Source organism: Perna viridis, chromosome 5 (genome assembly GCF_037379345.1).
Source record: "Perna viridis isolate PV_CMFRI_1.1 ecotype Kerala chromosome 5, ASM3737934v1, whole genome shotgun sequence".
NCBI classification, from domain to species: domain Eukaryota; kingdom Metazoa; phylum Mollusca; class Bivalvia; order Mytilida; family Mytilidae; genus Perna; species Perna viridis.
Window position 1 is genome coordinate 33,959,736 of NC_142449.1, and position 17,428 is coordinate 33,977,163.

The 17,428-nt window shown below is 32.0% G+C and overlaps 2 protein-coding genes across 2 annotated transcripts in view; one reads left to right on the forward strand and one right to left on the reverse strand.

Annotated features, from left to right (window-relative positions):
- LOC148617178 (angiopoietin-2-like) overlaps positions 1-10,836 on the forward strand; it is a 35,511-nt gene extending 24,675 nt beyond the window's left edge. Inside the window, exon 2 of the mRNA XM_088584633.1 lies at positions 10,156-10,836. Coding sequence (XP_088440759.1) covers positions 10,156-10,817 — 662 coding nt within the window. The 3' untranslated portion in view covers positions 10,818-10,836. The remainder of the gene's footprint in view (positions 1-10,155) is intronic.
- Positions 1-17,428, reverse strand: part of LOC148617177 (protein disulfide-isomerase TMX3-like) — a 107,650-nt gene that overhangs the window by 65,264 nt on the left and 24,958 nt on the right. The gene's annotated exons all lie outside the window — the stretch shown is intronic.

The window sequence follows — 17,428 nt, forward strand, 5'->3', positions numbered from 1 at the left end:
GGTGTTTTTTGTGGGCAATACTGAACAATAAAAAATCAATCAACTAACACCTGCATCAAATGCATATATTTTTCCAGGTGATTGATTTTACAGCAAGTGATATAGTTAACTTCAGGGAACAGAATTAGTCTTCCTTCGGCTAAATTGCCATTTCCTGATGAACTTCCTAAGGTAGTTTACCTGGACAGTTAACAAAGAAATTTAAACTCCCTATCAAACTAAGATGAAATGGTATAAAGTTTATATCTATTGACAAATGACTTACCAAACCCATTTTATCAGGTAAATTCAATCAAAGAAATACTAACTCTATACCCTGAAGCTAACTATAATCCTTGCTGTAATTTTTTTTTACTGACCAATAAAGGGTTGTATTTATTTTTCCCTGTTCAGGCTTGTTATTTACTGAAAATTTTCGCTTTCCCACTTGAAGACTTATTGACATATTAAGTGTTAAAATATGCCCAAACTGGACATGACCTTTGACCTATTACAACACTGACATGTTAAAATGATGCTCCAAAAATATTATTTCTATGTAACTTTCATTAGATTTTTACAAAATTGGGAACTTTTTTTGTGAGTGTTTTTTTTTTCATCTGTACATGCAGGCATCATGCTTCCACAAACTTAATATTTTGCCAAAAGCTGTCTTGATATAATAGGCTATTATGGATTAAATCTTAGAGCTACCAAACCACTTAGCCAAGAGTTTCAAAGAAAAATATAATGAAATCAAGTTTTTTTTGCAAATTTGGCAGAAGTGACGCATTAGGGCTCCTTTTTGCATCAAGGTTCCATGTAATATGGAATGAACTGCATAAAAGTTTTTGGTCACAAAGCAAGCGCATGACTAAATATTATGCAATAACTAAAATGATTTGACTAAATTTATTTTCAGCGTGGAATTTGATATAATCCGAATATACCTATTTCCTTATTTTAATGATAAACAAATTTCACCGAATTATTTCTACCCGATTAGCTCTAAAAATAGTAGATATTAGAGTACATAGACTCAATAAATCATCACCTCAGACAACAAAAATTCTATGATTATTTCTTCAAACTTATACAATTGTAAAATTGATCAAATCTCTGAAAGAACTTTTATAATTTCACCTTTTAGATAATGAAGGCAAAATGAAGCTGTCTCAAAAATCCCTGTAAGAAAAATAGTTGAAGCGTGTTGTAACATTCATGCAATATTAAATTCAATTGTGTGAGATATGAGATTATGAAAGAATAATGAGTAGTTACATAGCCATAATGTACTATAAAAGTATAACCAGACGGATTGCCAAGTATTTAAGAATGTCAACCTTGTCAGTTATAAAGTTTCAAAACTCTTTGAAATATATCACTATAAAAGGTCAACTCCTGACCTCTTCACCCATGCATAATACCTGTATTACATATAGTAGCAGCTGAGTAAGATATTATTGTTCGTGTATTTCAGTACATTGTAATCCATTTCATTCATAAATGTACCCAGCATAGAAAAATGACGATCGTTGTTAATACTCCTACTCAGAAAATGTTTGATGATAATAAAGCTTAATGGTTAAATCTCTGAAATAAATTGAATGCAGTCATATTTAAATTTGCGGTTATATTTTTTGTCTACTTAAACTAAATGGCATTAACTATGGTTTTTAAAGGAGTAATCAAGGGAACCAAGGTTATAGCGGTTATCAAAAGAAAGTAATCCAGGGACAAAGACCCGACAAGGAAAACAGACATACACAACAAAGAACATACAGTAACTAAAATCATACATACAAAGTAACAAAAGCAAATGATCAAGTTGGACTCCACTAAAAACTGGGAGCATGGACCAGGTGCACCGGTAAGGTAAGCGTCCTAAGGGTTAAAAGAATGGCCCCTGTATCATGCAAAATTAATATATACCTTAAATATGGTTTAATATCATAATTAAAGATCATTCATATGCAGTGAATAGCAATTAAAATATCGATTAATAACAGCTGAAGTTGATTTGCCTAAAATACGTAGGGAGTAGGATCAGAACCTATTATTAGTTGACTGACCCAATATATTTTTATCATAAGTCAATCTGTGTGGACGGTACATGCATATCCAAATGTATATAGTCCAAGAATGGGTAACCTTAAGATTGAGAACAGATGCACAGACCTTGTCAGCACAAACACCCATACTTTAAGCTGCAAAATTCCAGATTCTATAGTTTTACTTATCTCGTTTTAAGCCCATATCCTTGCCAATATGGACATCTCCCCATCATACTATAATGATGTACAAAGTTTCATGAGGATCAAGAGAGTAATATACAAGGAGTTTCAACAGGACACACAGACAGATGGACCGACTGACTGACTGAGTGACAGAAAGTTACATACCAAAAACTTTGTTTTCAGGAGTATAACAAGCACACAGACAGACACCAAATACTAATTTGACTACAGTGTACTGACAACCATAGTTTCATGACTTAACTGTTTGAAAAAAAAACAAAACTTTAAGTTTTTGAAATGTAATTGATGCAGATTAACCCCTTTCTAGTTTCTAAATGGAACAGTTTACTACAAAATGCCAGTTTTACAACTAACATGCATCAATTATTTTCTGACAAGTTAAAGTTTATTTTATCTCCATTATCTATGAGATTACCTATCAGAAAGACAAATGTTTATTTTGTCTGAAATTGATGCAAAAAAAATACTTTTACTAAATAACCAGCATATCTGAGATGAACGAATTTAAATTTAAGAAGTAAGACAAAATTAAGCATTTATCTTTTCTTTAGGAAACAGAACAAGTTTTTTAAAGGAAGTTTTAACCCAATTCATTTTGGTTTTTTAAGTGTCAGTCCCTGTAAGAATCAGGCAGTGTGTGTAACATGGTATGAAAAAACCCATCATTTTGATAGTGTAATTTGACTATTTGCACCAAGAATCAAGGAAAAAAGACAATATTTTCCATATCATGCTGGACCACTGAGTTACAATTTCATTGAAATGCACTTAAAATGAACATTTGAAGGACAGATAACTGTCAAAAACATTTTTCCCATTTTGCCTGATTCTTACAAATACTTACATTTAAAGATGATAGTACTTCTGCATTCATTTTTTTTAAGAGAGATGTGATATGCATCAAACACTCATTTTTTTCAAAGAAAAAGAACCTAATTTATCGAACTTAATTGCAAACGTTTTTTTTTGTTTTTTTTTTTTGTAATTGTAAAAAAATATCCAAAAATTAGTATAAAACTGTTTCATAATTTTTACTGGTAAAGCTTTGTAATTGAAATTCCAAGGATAATTTACTAGTATGTGATTAGCACTGATCAAGGTCACGTAATCTGTAGAACAGTGTTTTCTCAATGACATAAATTCCACAAATTATACAGTGTGCTCTCAAATTATCAATAACATTGGTCTCAGGAATAAATAAATAAATGCTGGTAGTGTAATTTAGAGGAGTGGCTTTAAAAGTCCTGTTCAGAGTCTACAGTTATATATAAATGATAATAATTTTATTACATATAATTATGTTATGCCGAATACAATTATCAAAATGAGATTCACGATCCATTACATTATAGTAATAAGCATTCCTACCACCAGAATGTTGAAATTTTGCTGATAATTTGAACTGATTGTCTACAACAGATAATATCAAATTGAAGGAAGAAGATATCTATTGGAAACTTGATTATGATAGTAATTGTGGCTATGTCAAACTGACCTCTTCAAAATTCAGGGTCATGGCCATGATATATGGTACTGTGAAAGTACTTTAATTTGGGATACCAATTTTCATGGAATAGTGTAGAAACACAAGTTTGTGAATTCTTGAATTCATGGTTTTTGAGGTTTTCAGTATACAAATCAATGGAAATCTCCCATTTGATGGGAAATAAGTTTCATGGTTTGGCCTTCCCATAAAAACCATGAAAACTGGTACCCACCCCCCCCCCCCCACCCCCCGAACTATAGAACTTTCTAAACTATTTCACTGATGTTCATTTCCAAAACTGAGTGCCCATCCAGTTGAGGTCAGCCAGAGTTTTTATGTATGCCAATAAATAAAAAGTTCAGTAACATTATTTTTGTACCACCTGTTTCTGATAGTGCCATCTGTAATTAGTCAAAAAAAAGCAATCAACAATGACCATGAGTTATAAAACTTTGTGTTTTATCTGTTAAGGAGTTATACCTTGACATTTTATTGTTATTTTATTGGTTGATGATGGTTTTACTCACCTGACTGGCTCTCAAAAAGATCATGGGCTAAAAGTTCAGTGAACTTTTCTTGTGTAATATTGATGTTGAAATTTCAAATGATGGTCATAAAGCTGTTTTTACATTTTTCAGAACATTTTTAGGATTGTTTAGCAGTACTAAACATCCAGTTTTGAAAAAATTGAGATAACATTTTTATTACAATCAACCTGGCTGTATAGAAATGAAGCACTAAAATTTATAAATTGGTTAAATGGTAATTATAAGGTGAATGGGTGACTGCACAGCTATATCCATTTTCAATAAGTTGTTCATTTATGTTGAGGTCAGCTGGGGTCAAGTGGCACAAGAATAGAGAAGTTGCAGCTGTATCATAGCCTAAACCCATAGTTAAATCTTGTTGTAATGATTTCAATCATTCTAGTTTGCATGGAGAGTGTTTTTTGTAATTTGACCCCCCTGTCTGTAGGCCTGATTAGTAGTATTTGCCTAAAAAAATGTGTATAGAAGCATCATACTGCTACGAACTGAAAGTTTTGGATCCATGCCTGAAATCTTTTACTTCTCAGTCATTTCCTGACAGCTATCATTGCTAAACCTGTACAAAAACATTGTTATAACCTTGTAACTCCGATTGATCTCAGTTGAGGTAAGGTAGTCTGTCAGAAATTAACATTTTGATCAACAGATACGGTTTTACTTCAATAGGAAAGAAACAATCTACACCTTTTGTTACCTGTTATCCTAATAATTGGCATGCTATAAAATATTGCCTGAGCTCTTTGGCCTAGGATTGATATTTGGAGATCCAGAAGTTCAGAAAAGGGGGACCCAGTCCCATTACTGAAAAGATGGGATGGGGGTGCTTCAGGGATTTCCATTGTTTTCTATATACCCCAATAATCGACCAAACTTTTCAAGCATTTTCCCTCATTTGGATCCACCAATTACTGATTTGCATGGTTTAATATGGTTTAACCTGAATTAACCTGGCTTCTTTTTTGACAAGACTTGGAAAAATGTTAGATTCTGTAAATAAGCAAGTAATATAGTTCAAGGAATAGAGTTTGGGTGACATTGAGATAAACTTTCTGTAAAACTTAGATTTAATTTGCTTTGTTAAGTGTCCAGTTAACTACCGAAGACATTTCATCAGTTAGTGATCATTTAATCAAGGGAAGGCAAATTCTATTCTCTGAAGTTAACTATAATACTTGCTGTAGATAGTGATTCAGTTTAAGTGTTTGTAAGAACCAGGCAAAATGGGAAAAATCTGAAACATGCATGTCAAAACCCCACAGACCTGACACATAATTTCACTCATGGATGTTTTCTCTCTTCGAAAAGAACCTTATTTGATCTCTGCATCACTGGACTTGCTCAGAAATTTTTCAATAGAATCTTAGAAAAATGAGGTTTTTGACAGAGTTATCTGTCCTTGAAAAGTTCATTTTGAGTGCATCTCAATGAAACTGTAACTCAATGGTCCAGCATGATATGGAAAATCTTTTTTGCCTGTTTTGCTTGATATTATAGTGCAAATAGTCAAATTACACTATCAAAATCATGTTTTTTCATACCATGTTTAACCTACTGCCTGATTCTTACAGGGACTGACACTTAACATCTCTATATTATGATTTAGGTTATTATTTTGGAATTGGCAGCATTCTATATTTCAATTTAGTATTTTATCAGTCATAGTTTACAGGCATTTCCCCTCCCATCCTTTTGTACTATGAATTATAGCAAATAATAAATTCTCTTAGGTGCAGGCTTGTCTACTTGCATATCTTTCAAATACATACTAAATTTTGATGATTAATACAAGTCTTTTGGAGGAATATCTCTACGTATCAGACGCTTCATTCATTCAATACAAAATCATGAAATGAGAGCCTAACTGAACTGAAATTTAAAAACTAGGTTATTATCTCTGGTAAATATTCTGGCTTTTGACATTCCGCACCCTGGATTTAATGCTTGTTGAATTTTCTTGTAAACATCAATGAAAATTTTATTGCATCAATGAAATTTAAACTGGATAAAAAATCAAGCACCTGGCCAGCTGACAGGGAGCAGATTCATATAAGCAGATACACTTCATATCGTCTACTTTACATTCTGCAGTAATGATTTATTTACAGTAATTAGGTAAAAAATAATGGCATAATCTCTTAAGCATCATTTTGATTAATTAAACAAATTAATATCAGGCAACTGTGATCTGGGTGGTATCAGTTTCTCTTAAATAAACAGAGGATGTTTCTGAAGGGTTACAGAGTAATCCATTTATAGAGAAATAAAAACCTTCTGAGAGAAGGCCCAGCCTTAGCCTAGTCCATCTTCCCTAATTAAAATAAGAATGGTCTGATCAAGAAAAAAAAACAGGTAATCACTGGAGCGGACCACTTTAGGCCAGTTGGCCCCCTCCTTTTTGAAATTTCTGGATTTGCCACTTTTACCAAAATAGTTATAAATACTTGCCTCATGTATATACAAAAATTCCTTTATAAAGAATTTAATATTAAATTAAATTTTACATGGGAGGGGAAAAATTGCATACAGGAACAAGTTTCTAATAGAATGGGATACAATAAAAACCTGTTTAAACAGTACACTTCACACTGAAAACTGTCTAATCCAAACAACTGAACTGTCCATAGAAAGTTCAGTTTAGATAGAACGGTACTATTTCTCATTATTTTAGGTTGGCCTTTCGCGTCCTACTCAGGTAAATACTTCCGGACACTGTCACTGGACAAATTGTGCTGATACCCAAAATGTTTTATTAATTCCAGACTCGAATATAATATAATATTTTAAAAAATTGCTTAATATTTTTTGAAAACCATTTTATATAAATATTATGATTTTAAAAAAAAATTATGTGCCATTCGCTGAAAGAGGGGGCAACTTTGACCCCCCCCCCCAAATATCATTTGCTTAAAATACCAAAGAAACGAGACAGTTATGCTATGACCTTGTTCACATTTTTAGCTAGGGAAATGAAGATAAAAAAAAACTCAATTTATAACTCTGTCACTGTTTTAAAGGGGTGAATTTTTCGAAAGTTTTACTATTGTCGCCTAGGGGAAATAAATAGCCCCGTTCTACCTATAGATAGATTTCACTGTAAAATTAAGTTGCTTATAATCAGCAATAAACCATGGATTAATTACATTCAAATACACAATCAACATTAGGTACCTTCAAAGACACCATTAACAAACCTTTTTAACTTAACTGCCTCTAAATAATTTTCCTCTGACATCAAATGTTTATTATTGTATGAGAAATCCCCCATTAAGACCATTTAACTTTGAGAAACAGACATTCTTTGGTGCATATTTTAGACTGTCTCAAGTACTAGGAATTACTCAGCAACAAATATTTATGTAATAGAGCATGTCGTAAGCATGTTTCTGCCCCCTGCTTCCGAAGTTGAAGTGTTCATGTTTCTATTCCTTTGTTTGGACAAAAGAAATTGATTTTTGAAATTGATTATCTTTGATATGTATAGTAGAAGCTCTTAAACAAAGTTTTCAGACAGCCTTAAGTGCTTTTCCTCGGAAATGAAAGAAATATTTGACAGGTTAATCAAATATGTAATTGCCATGCATCTGTGACCCTACTTCAAGATTCTGATTAGATCTTTCTCCTTATACTTACTAAGTATGGGTCTGTTTAAAAACCAGGCAGGAGGTTATTCATCATATCTCAAAATAATCAAAAAAAACTGTTCAAAAACTTTTTTTATGTCCTTAAAACAAGTCAAACTGGATTCATTTCCCTGGATCTGATATATATTGTGAAATATTTTTGACTGGTTATGGTGTAAAAATTCTACAGGGAAATTTTCAATTCTTTTCAGTAGTAGAATGCAACCAAATTTTAAGTGTAAATATCTCCAGTGACCAACTTTCAATTGCACTCTTATTGTCGAATAGTTTCTATGAGGTCTAATGAAGGATGTCCAATTTTTGTGATTCCGGAATGCATGAATCACTAATCAATAGGCTCTGCCTTGTTTTAAGGCAGAGTTGTACTTAATTTGCAAGTGGACAGGGGACAGATTCAAGGAGAGTGGGTATAGGCATTAGCTTTCCCAGAAAATGATAAAGTATACATTGAAACAATTGGAAAATGGGATAAGTAATGCACAATGAATAGTAAGGCATGAAGTTTGCAAACATGAACAAATACCAATTCTAACATTTAAAAAGGGCAAATCATCGAGAATTGTGCTGCTCTGGAAAAATATGTTAATGCACGGCTCAGTGTTCTGTTTACAGCCCTCTAAATCACCTCCATTTAAGTGCAAATAAGCTAGAAATAGAAAGTTTGAAGCACTTATAAATAGTCCTCAAAACATTTTTATATTTATTATGTAATCAAATCAGTTCTTTTGACTGAATGATTTATCAAGACATAAAATTGATATTTATGATGGTTTTCTAGTTCTTCCATTCAAAGAGGTAAACACTTTTTGTAACAGACAAGCATGTAGTGAAATCTTAATGTCTTGTCTAGATCAACATCATCGAATTAACATTTTACAACTGTATTTTTTTCATCTTTTTGCTGTCATATAAAATTATAAAATACAACTGCATATTGATAAAACCGTATAGTACTTCAATGAAGCTTTGCTGCTATTGCATAGTACAGTGAAACCAAACTCTTCTGGATGGTAGATTTGTTTGATGTAGACAGGTGATGAGTTTACCTACGTTCAAAATATATCTAGAATGAGTAACGAGATTTCAAAAAGTGTCTGGTTTAGACAGATTTTTTGCCTATAAAGGAATTTGGTTTAGACAGGTTTTTGGTGAATTCAGTGTTTTGTTTAGCCAGGTTTTTGGATTATTCAGGGTTAGGTTTAGACAGTTTTTTTTACTTATTCAGGGATTTGGTTTAGATAGGTTTTTGGATTATTCAGAGGTTTAGTTTAGACAGGTATTTTGGATTATTCAGTTTTGTTAAGACAGGTTTTTGGATTATTCAGGGTTTGGTTTAGACAGGTTTTTGACTTATTCAGGGGATTGGTTAAGATAGATTTTTGGACTATTCAGCAGTGTAGTTTAGACAGGTTTCTGGATTATTCAGGGGTTTGTTTAGACAAGTTTTTGGATTATTCAGGCTTTCGTTTAGACAGGTTTTTGGATTATGCAGGGTTTGATTTAGACAGGTTTTTGACTTATTCAGGGGTTTGGTTTAAATAGGTTTTTGGATTATTCAGGGGTTTAGTTTAGACAAGTTTTTGGATTATTCAGGGGTTTGTTTAGACACGTTTTTGGATTATTCAGGGGTTTGTTTAGACAGGTTTTTGGATTATTCAGGGTTTTGTTTAGACAGGTTTTTGGCTTATTCAAGGTTTTGTTTAGACAAGTTTTTGACTTATTCAGGGTTTGGTTTAGACAGGTTTTTGACTTATTCAGAGTTTTGTTTAGGCGGGTTTCATTGTATTTGTGTATCCATGTAAGGGTAAGTGTAAGTTGCAAGGGATTTAAAGCAGGCCCTTAGCCAGGAACTTTTTGAAAAGAGTAATCAAGGGAACCAAGATTCTAGTGGAAATCATAAGAATGTAATCCAGGGACAAAGACCAGACATGGAAAACAGACATATATAACAAAGAACATAAAGTAACTGGAATAATATATACAAAGTAACAAAAGCAAATGAGCAACCCAGAATCCACTAAAAACTGGGAGCATGGACAAGATGCACTGGTAGAGTAAGAAAGTTTCAGGAAGGGTTATTAGGAAACATTTTCTGATTTTACTGTGCTTAAGCTGGTTTTTACACTTTCAAGCAGTGTCCTTTTAACTCCCTAAACCAAACTCCCCTGGCATTGTACCTACAAAGTGAATGGAGGAGAGCTCATCCATTAGTTTATAAAATGACCTTTTTTTTTTCATTACAGATTGTCAAGAAATTTACGAGAAGGGGTACAAATCCAGTGGGATCTACCACATCACACCTATATATGCCTCATGTTCTATTCCCGTCTATTGTGATATGGACACACCACCTGGTGGATGGTTAGTTATTCAAAAGCGTAATACTGGAAAACTAAATTTCAACTTTTTCTGGAAAGAATATAGAGAGGGATTTGGAAATATTGCTGCCGAGTACTGGCTTGGACTTGATAACATGTTCCTATTGACAAACCAAGATCATTATGAACTAAGAGTAGATATTTGGGATTTTGATGATAATAAAGTGTATGAACTGTATAAGACTTTCAAAATCGATGGCGAAAGAGACAAATACAAGCTTAATGTTCAAGGCGCTGAAGGCAGTGCTAGAGACAGCCTAATAAATCATAACAGAATGAAGTTTAGCACGATAGATAGTGACAATGATAATTACCCAGGGTACCACTGCGCCAAAGAATGGCAGTGTGGATGGTGGTTTAATGGGTGCTTCAACAGTTTGTTAAACGGCGAATATACAAATAAATCCCTCAAGGATTTTTCGCTTCCGAGCATTTCCTGGAATACCTGGAAAAAGAAACAACTGGCAAAGACAGAGATGAAAATTCGCCCAAGTAGACAATACTACAAATCTGGCAGTAATGGATAAAATATAGTTGCTCAATAGATTTTTTTAACTTATTTTCAATTATTGCCTACTACATTCTATTGGTTATCTTACATTACTTTATACATATATATTAATATTATGAGCTTGAAATCAAACAAAATGCATTGCTGCTGCTAAGTCAAAAACTGCTAGCCTAGCTGTTATATTGTTCATATTGAATCATTAGGCCACATAGAGCTATCTTTTTTAAATTGATATCCCTAGTCCAGAGTTAACATCAAATTTGCATAAAAAAATGATGTTTCTTCATTTCTTTTAATCAACAGACAACAGGTTGTGCTTGAGGAAGATTTTTGCAAATATAGGTTTTTTCACTTCTTCAGAATAAATTTAAATATCAATCCCCCTTTCAGGCAAAAGCATAGATGCTAATCTAGTAAATTAGATGCTAAAATTTAAACAAGTGATCTAATGTAACTTTTATAGCACATTCAATGGTGATGTTCAGTCTTCCCTTGATTGATTGACAATTACATTGTACCTGATGAACTTTCTCTGAGGCAGAAATATAAATACACACAGAATATGACAGAAAGTTGAAATCTCCTTTTCTATGTTCATTCCCCTACCAAAAGAAGTTCATCAGGTAATGGTCATGCTACTACAGGAAAACTGATTCTACTCCCTGAACATCATCACTGTATGCACTGTAATATCTGATTCAAATTTACCATAAATTTCCAAGAGGATACTTCAGAAAATAAATTATTTCAAAGCATTTTTTAATAATGACTGAGAAGATTTTATAATGATTGCATTTTCCCCTCATACTGTACAGAATGTCATGAATTAATTTGAACTGTACAGTGTATTCAATGTAAAAACAAAGGCTAATTGAAAAGTAGCAATAAGAGCATTACACAGTTTAAATACAAGATGTCAAAATTGCTCTATGAAAGTTTTCAGTCATGATTCTAATATTAATTTTTTTTTTAAATTCATACATATGAAAGAAGTATTTTAAGGTACTGGTACACAAAATTACCACTATGATATTGTGGCCTATCTTGAAAAAATGTGGTTTGCTGTTTTTCCACTTTCAATATCCTAAAACATTCGACTTTCTGGAACTTCGGGCTCTTTAAGACAAACAGTTTTTAACCTACAGCATACTCCATGTGTAATGCTGTAAGTAGAAAAACACCAAACCATCATTTTTTTTATGGTGACCAAAAATAAACTTTCATGGTTCATAAATATATTCGCATTTTCATCTTATTCCACATATTCATTTCAAAAGGGAAATAACCATTTAACAAGGCCCGTATCAGTATCATTAAATAGGTTAAGAGTTCACCATCATTATGAGTAATAAAAAAGTATTATGGATTCCACACTTAATACATTTTTATATGACCACAAAACAATTAATGTTGTATGATGGTAGAATATGTTGTTGTTCGTACCAGTTGGTTTTCATGTAAGAATTTGAAATTGATTGATCTTCATAAAATTTTATAACAGGGTTCCAAATTTCAAGATGAAGATTGGTATTAATTTTGGGCTTTAATGCCCCACCTTGTTTCCGAATGAGGATCCAAAAACAGTCCAAAAACAAGCATTACCTGGTGAATATAATTTGACTAAGATTACTGCATTTATTAAGAAATTAGGAGCCAAATATAAACAATTTCTGGTCTCCTGGCAATAATTTGAGTAAAAGCACATGGATCACTATGAGATCTGTATCAAGTTTGAATCTCATATCCATTCTTGTCACAAATGCTCAGAGATGGACATAATTAGTTGTATCAAGCTGCACCCTGCTAAGCATTATTTGTTATTCATATAAAAAATTCTGAACCACGACAACCTTGAATAAAAGACACACTCAGCAGCATTTTTTTCAATACTTTTATAGCAGAGGTAATAGCAATAGTACAGAAAACATTTTTCAGAGAAATACAGGGGAGGTAAATCTTCAAAAAGATAGTAAAATCAAATTTGAAAGATTAATAACAAATTTTGCAAAGAAAAATTTTTTTTTTTTTTTCATTGATATGGTAAATGCGTAAGATTTTACTCTGTCAAGACATTATACTGAAAACAACAAAACACCCATGATCAAATTAGACTCTAAATCATTTTAAATACATGAAAATACCAAACTTTTAGATGAATTAAGAAATCTTTCATGTTCTTCATCAAATATTCCATGAGAAAGCATTTACAACATTTCACTTTTTTCCCTGAATTTCGTAAGTCATCAATTTTGCATTTTATAAATTCATCAAAATGAGAAATAGACATTAATGCATTCATTTCTTTATCTGTCATTCATCTATGATTGCTATCAATGTAGAGCCTCATGCAAAATATTTTTTTTTTTTTCAATGTGCTTTGAAAAATGTATTTATAATGAATATTTCTCTATTTCTGATTATTTTGAAGTGATAATCTACTCACCATCAGACACTTCAGAAAAAGATATAACGGCTTCAAAAATAACTATAGTAAAGAATGGAGCTCAGATTTATCACTGATACCCAATGATTAGCTTAAATAAGCTTTTAATGTAAAATGCTGCTAATGTTATAGACTTCTAATGTTACATATTTTAATTTTTTCGTTTAAGTATTTTTTTTTTTTAAGAAAAAATTTATATAGAAATTATATCTGACAAATTATGGTGTTTTTTTTAGCTTGATATCAAAGTTACTTTATACTTTCGAATATTTTTTGGAATTTCAAAAAATATTTGGGCAAATTAGTTTTGAGCCAAGAAATCGTGGGAATAGGTTACTCATGGGTAAAAAGAAATTTAGCATGTTGAAGAAAGAATAGTTAAATTGATGTATTAATATGCATCAATTAATCAATCGTTTTTCAAAATTCAAAGATAAAAAATGGCATCATAAATTTTGAGAAGTTTCCTGCAATAAAGAAAACTCTCAACTGCTTGTGACATTGAGAAACCCACTTAAAAATATTTTAAGAATTAAATAATTTTAATGTTTTGGGGATGCAATGGCCTGGATGCAAAAAAAAATATCTAGTTGAGCAAGATTCTTTGTTCAAATGTTTGTTCTCAACCAATCAAATGTCAGTGTTTTCACATTTTAGAATAATCTAAAAATCAATGCATAAGTAAAGTTAATGGCATAAAGACCTCCTACCTTAAAAATACTGACTCTTTGAATCCTATTTCTAGTGAAAAATGTTAAGATAAATTTAAATGTTTTTTCAACATATATTTACGGAGAGTGAAATAGTTAACTTCATGAAAAAGAGTAGGTCTTACACTTCTGTTGATTGAATGACCATTACCTGATGTACTTCCTTATGTAGTTAAATGAGATTTAAACTTCCTTTCATTCCAAAGGTATTCAAATGTGTCTGAAAGAAAGTTGAAATACATGTATTTCAACGAATTGCTCAGTTAACTACATAAAAAAGTTCCTAAGGTAATTGTCTTTCAATCAAGAGAATCCCAACAATATCCCCTGTGTCAGTGTTTGTAAGAATCAGGCAAAATGGGAAAAACCAGAAACATGTGCATGGAAAAAAAACCCACTGATCTGACAATAAAACATCACTCAAAGATATCTTCTCTATTTAAAAACATGATTATTTGATATCAGCATCATTGGATTTGCTCAGAAAATTAGAAAAATGAGGTTTTTAACACAGTTATCTGCCCTTAAAATGTTCATTTTCAGTGTATTTCAATGAAACTGTAACTCAATGGTCCAGCATGACTTCAAAAATCTAGTCTGTTTTCCTGATGGTGCAAATAGTCAAATTACACTATCAAAATAATGCGTTTTTACACCATATTTCACCTACTGCCTGATTCTTACAGAAACTGATACTTAAGATTCAAGATCAACATACTCATTTTATTCTTGATGATAGTATAAACTCTCATTCACAGAAAAAAAATGTGTAAACACACAAGGTATGACAGAGAAACAGTACCATCAACAATAGCACTGATTATCTGATTCCTCCCATAGAAACTTTTTCTTATTCAGCGTGTTCGATCAAAACTTTTAAACATTGCTTAATCATCAATTAAAGTTTCTTACTATCAATTTCAAACACTTTCATATCTAAAAATTGCATTGAAAGTTATTGAAAGCAACAATTTTATTGTGATATTGCATAAAATGATAATAGATCAATGAATAGTGTTATTTCTGTGTGGAATCTGATTACTTCTAAGACAAATTTAGTTTTATTACCTAATATTTAAGCAATGTTGTTAAATAAATATAAGAAAGAAGTTTTTTTTTCTCTCTCGGTATACTCTAAAACATGACCTGGGCTCAAAGTCTGGACTAAATTGGCCTGGCGTAGATTTTGAGTTGGCTTGGCTTGATCTGTCCTGGCTTCAATTTTGGCTTAGCCATGCCAAAACATAACATTGGCCTATCCTGGATGCTTTGATACTTATCACCTCTCTTTTAATGCCTATGAATTGCCCAATTGAAGAGTGGAACAAATAAAAAAAAAAGAAAGGTCGAAAAATGCTAAGGCCCAACCAGGCAATCAATATCCAGACCAAGCTATTAAATTTTTGGCCAGGACAAGGCAAAATCAAGGAAAATCCAAGCTAGTCCGTGTTAAAGAGTATGCCTTTTTTTTCTATAAATAAAAAAGTTTTTACAATTTACCTACATGTAACAGCTTTTCATCTCCTAATCTATTATCTTTATTGTGACTACAAGAACATGTATATGATATTGAAACACTGCAGAATATACAAATTCAAGTTGCAAGAAATAAATGTTACAGACATTAATAGACTTTGTTTATCTTCAAGCAGCTGAAACTGCACTTTTAATTATCTTGTTTTTTTTCTTCAACATCTCCATTTCTCCATGCATATGGTAGATCCATGCTGGAGTAAAATTGAATGTTCAGCTGTTATTCTATATTACAAGGACCTTGATTATTTTAATTCTCAAGCATCACAGCTACTTTAGAAGACAATAACATTTACAGATTTATTTGAAATTGCATTCAATTTTGGATTTTACAACATTGATGGATAACTTTTTTCTAATATTGGTTTCTCTTGTCATATTAGTAACTACCAGCAAATGGTATCATGACCTTGAGGTCAAAGGTCAAGGACACACATGAGTTAGATGTATAAAAAAAAAGAGAAAATGGGTCAAAGACAGAAATGGTCTAATTTTGTTTAACAGTAAGTAGATGTCTGACAGGCCTGAAATCGGATCCCACGACATGGGACCATACCTGACGCTGGATACCAAATATCAACAGGCTGTGATTATTAGTTGTTAAGAAAAATGAGACAAAAAATAATTTCTCTGCCAATCAGCCACCTGCCTGCCTATCTGACATTCACCACAATAGAATCTGATTTTTGCATGTGAAATTCTACCAAAAATTTGAAAAATGATAGAGACAGAAAACAAGATACTGCAATGAAAAACAAACAAAGAAAAAAAAAAATAAAACTTTCAGTCAACTAAAAGTTAGAAGCATTTTATTTTAGGCATGTGACTTGTAGTGTTCAGTAATGAGAGGCCGTATATGGGCCAGAAACAGGCATTTCCATTATGCCCTGACAATATTATTACACACTAGTAAAATTGTACACAGACTTTGACCAAAACTAAACGACAAACACGTCAATAACTGACACGACATAGGAAACATGATACCGAAAAATGCTTGAATCATCTTTATAGCAGAATATAAAAGTTAAGAATGCAGCCGAATGTTATTGTTTTACCACTCTGCTAATACTAAATATTCTAAATCTGAACCAAATATTGTACAAGTCTATCAGACTACAGTAATAAGACAAACTTCAACTTACAGCAAGTTAACTAGTGAATTTCAGGAAATGAAATTGGTCTTCCAATGTTAAATAACTGGAAAATTGACAAGAAGATTTAAACTTTCTTTAAATGTCCTTACTAATTGTCAGGTTAACTACCTAAGACAGTTAATCAAGATGATAGTCACTTAATCAATGGCAGAACAACTTTATTTCATGAAGTTAACTATATTATTTGCTGTAAATGCAAAGTGAAATGCACCAAAACCAAGACAAACACTACATTAATACCTGTCATAATATAGACTGTTCAGCTCGTAACAATACATGTGTGTTCAATGAAATTTAATGCATTTCATCATGTTTCTGTATTTAATGCATGCTGATAATAGGGACATGTAACTAACCCAGTTTCTACAATAATGCAGTCAACCCTGATGGTATGCAGGTTGTTGAAGCGTACACTGAACTACATCATTTTTTTTTAATTATGAACTCAATGGCCAATGTTTAATTCAGCATACTCTTTGACCAAAATGGAAATGGCCAATGTTTAATTCAGCATACTCTTTGACCAAAGTGGAAATGGCCAATGTTTAATTCAGCATACTCTTTGACCAAGTGGAAATGGCCAATGTTTAGTTCAGCATACCCTTTGAACAAAGTGGAAATGGCCCATGTTTAATTCAGCATTACTCTTTGACCAAAGTAGACACTTACATGAGAATAGTGCTACCTTAAATGTCAGAAAGGACTTTTTTGTGCTATAGTTGTAATAAATTCAAATAATTTGCAAAATTAGCCCTGTGCCCTGGGAAGTTAACAAGAATTCCAG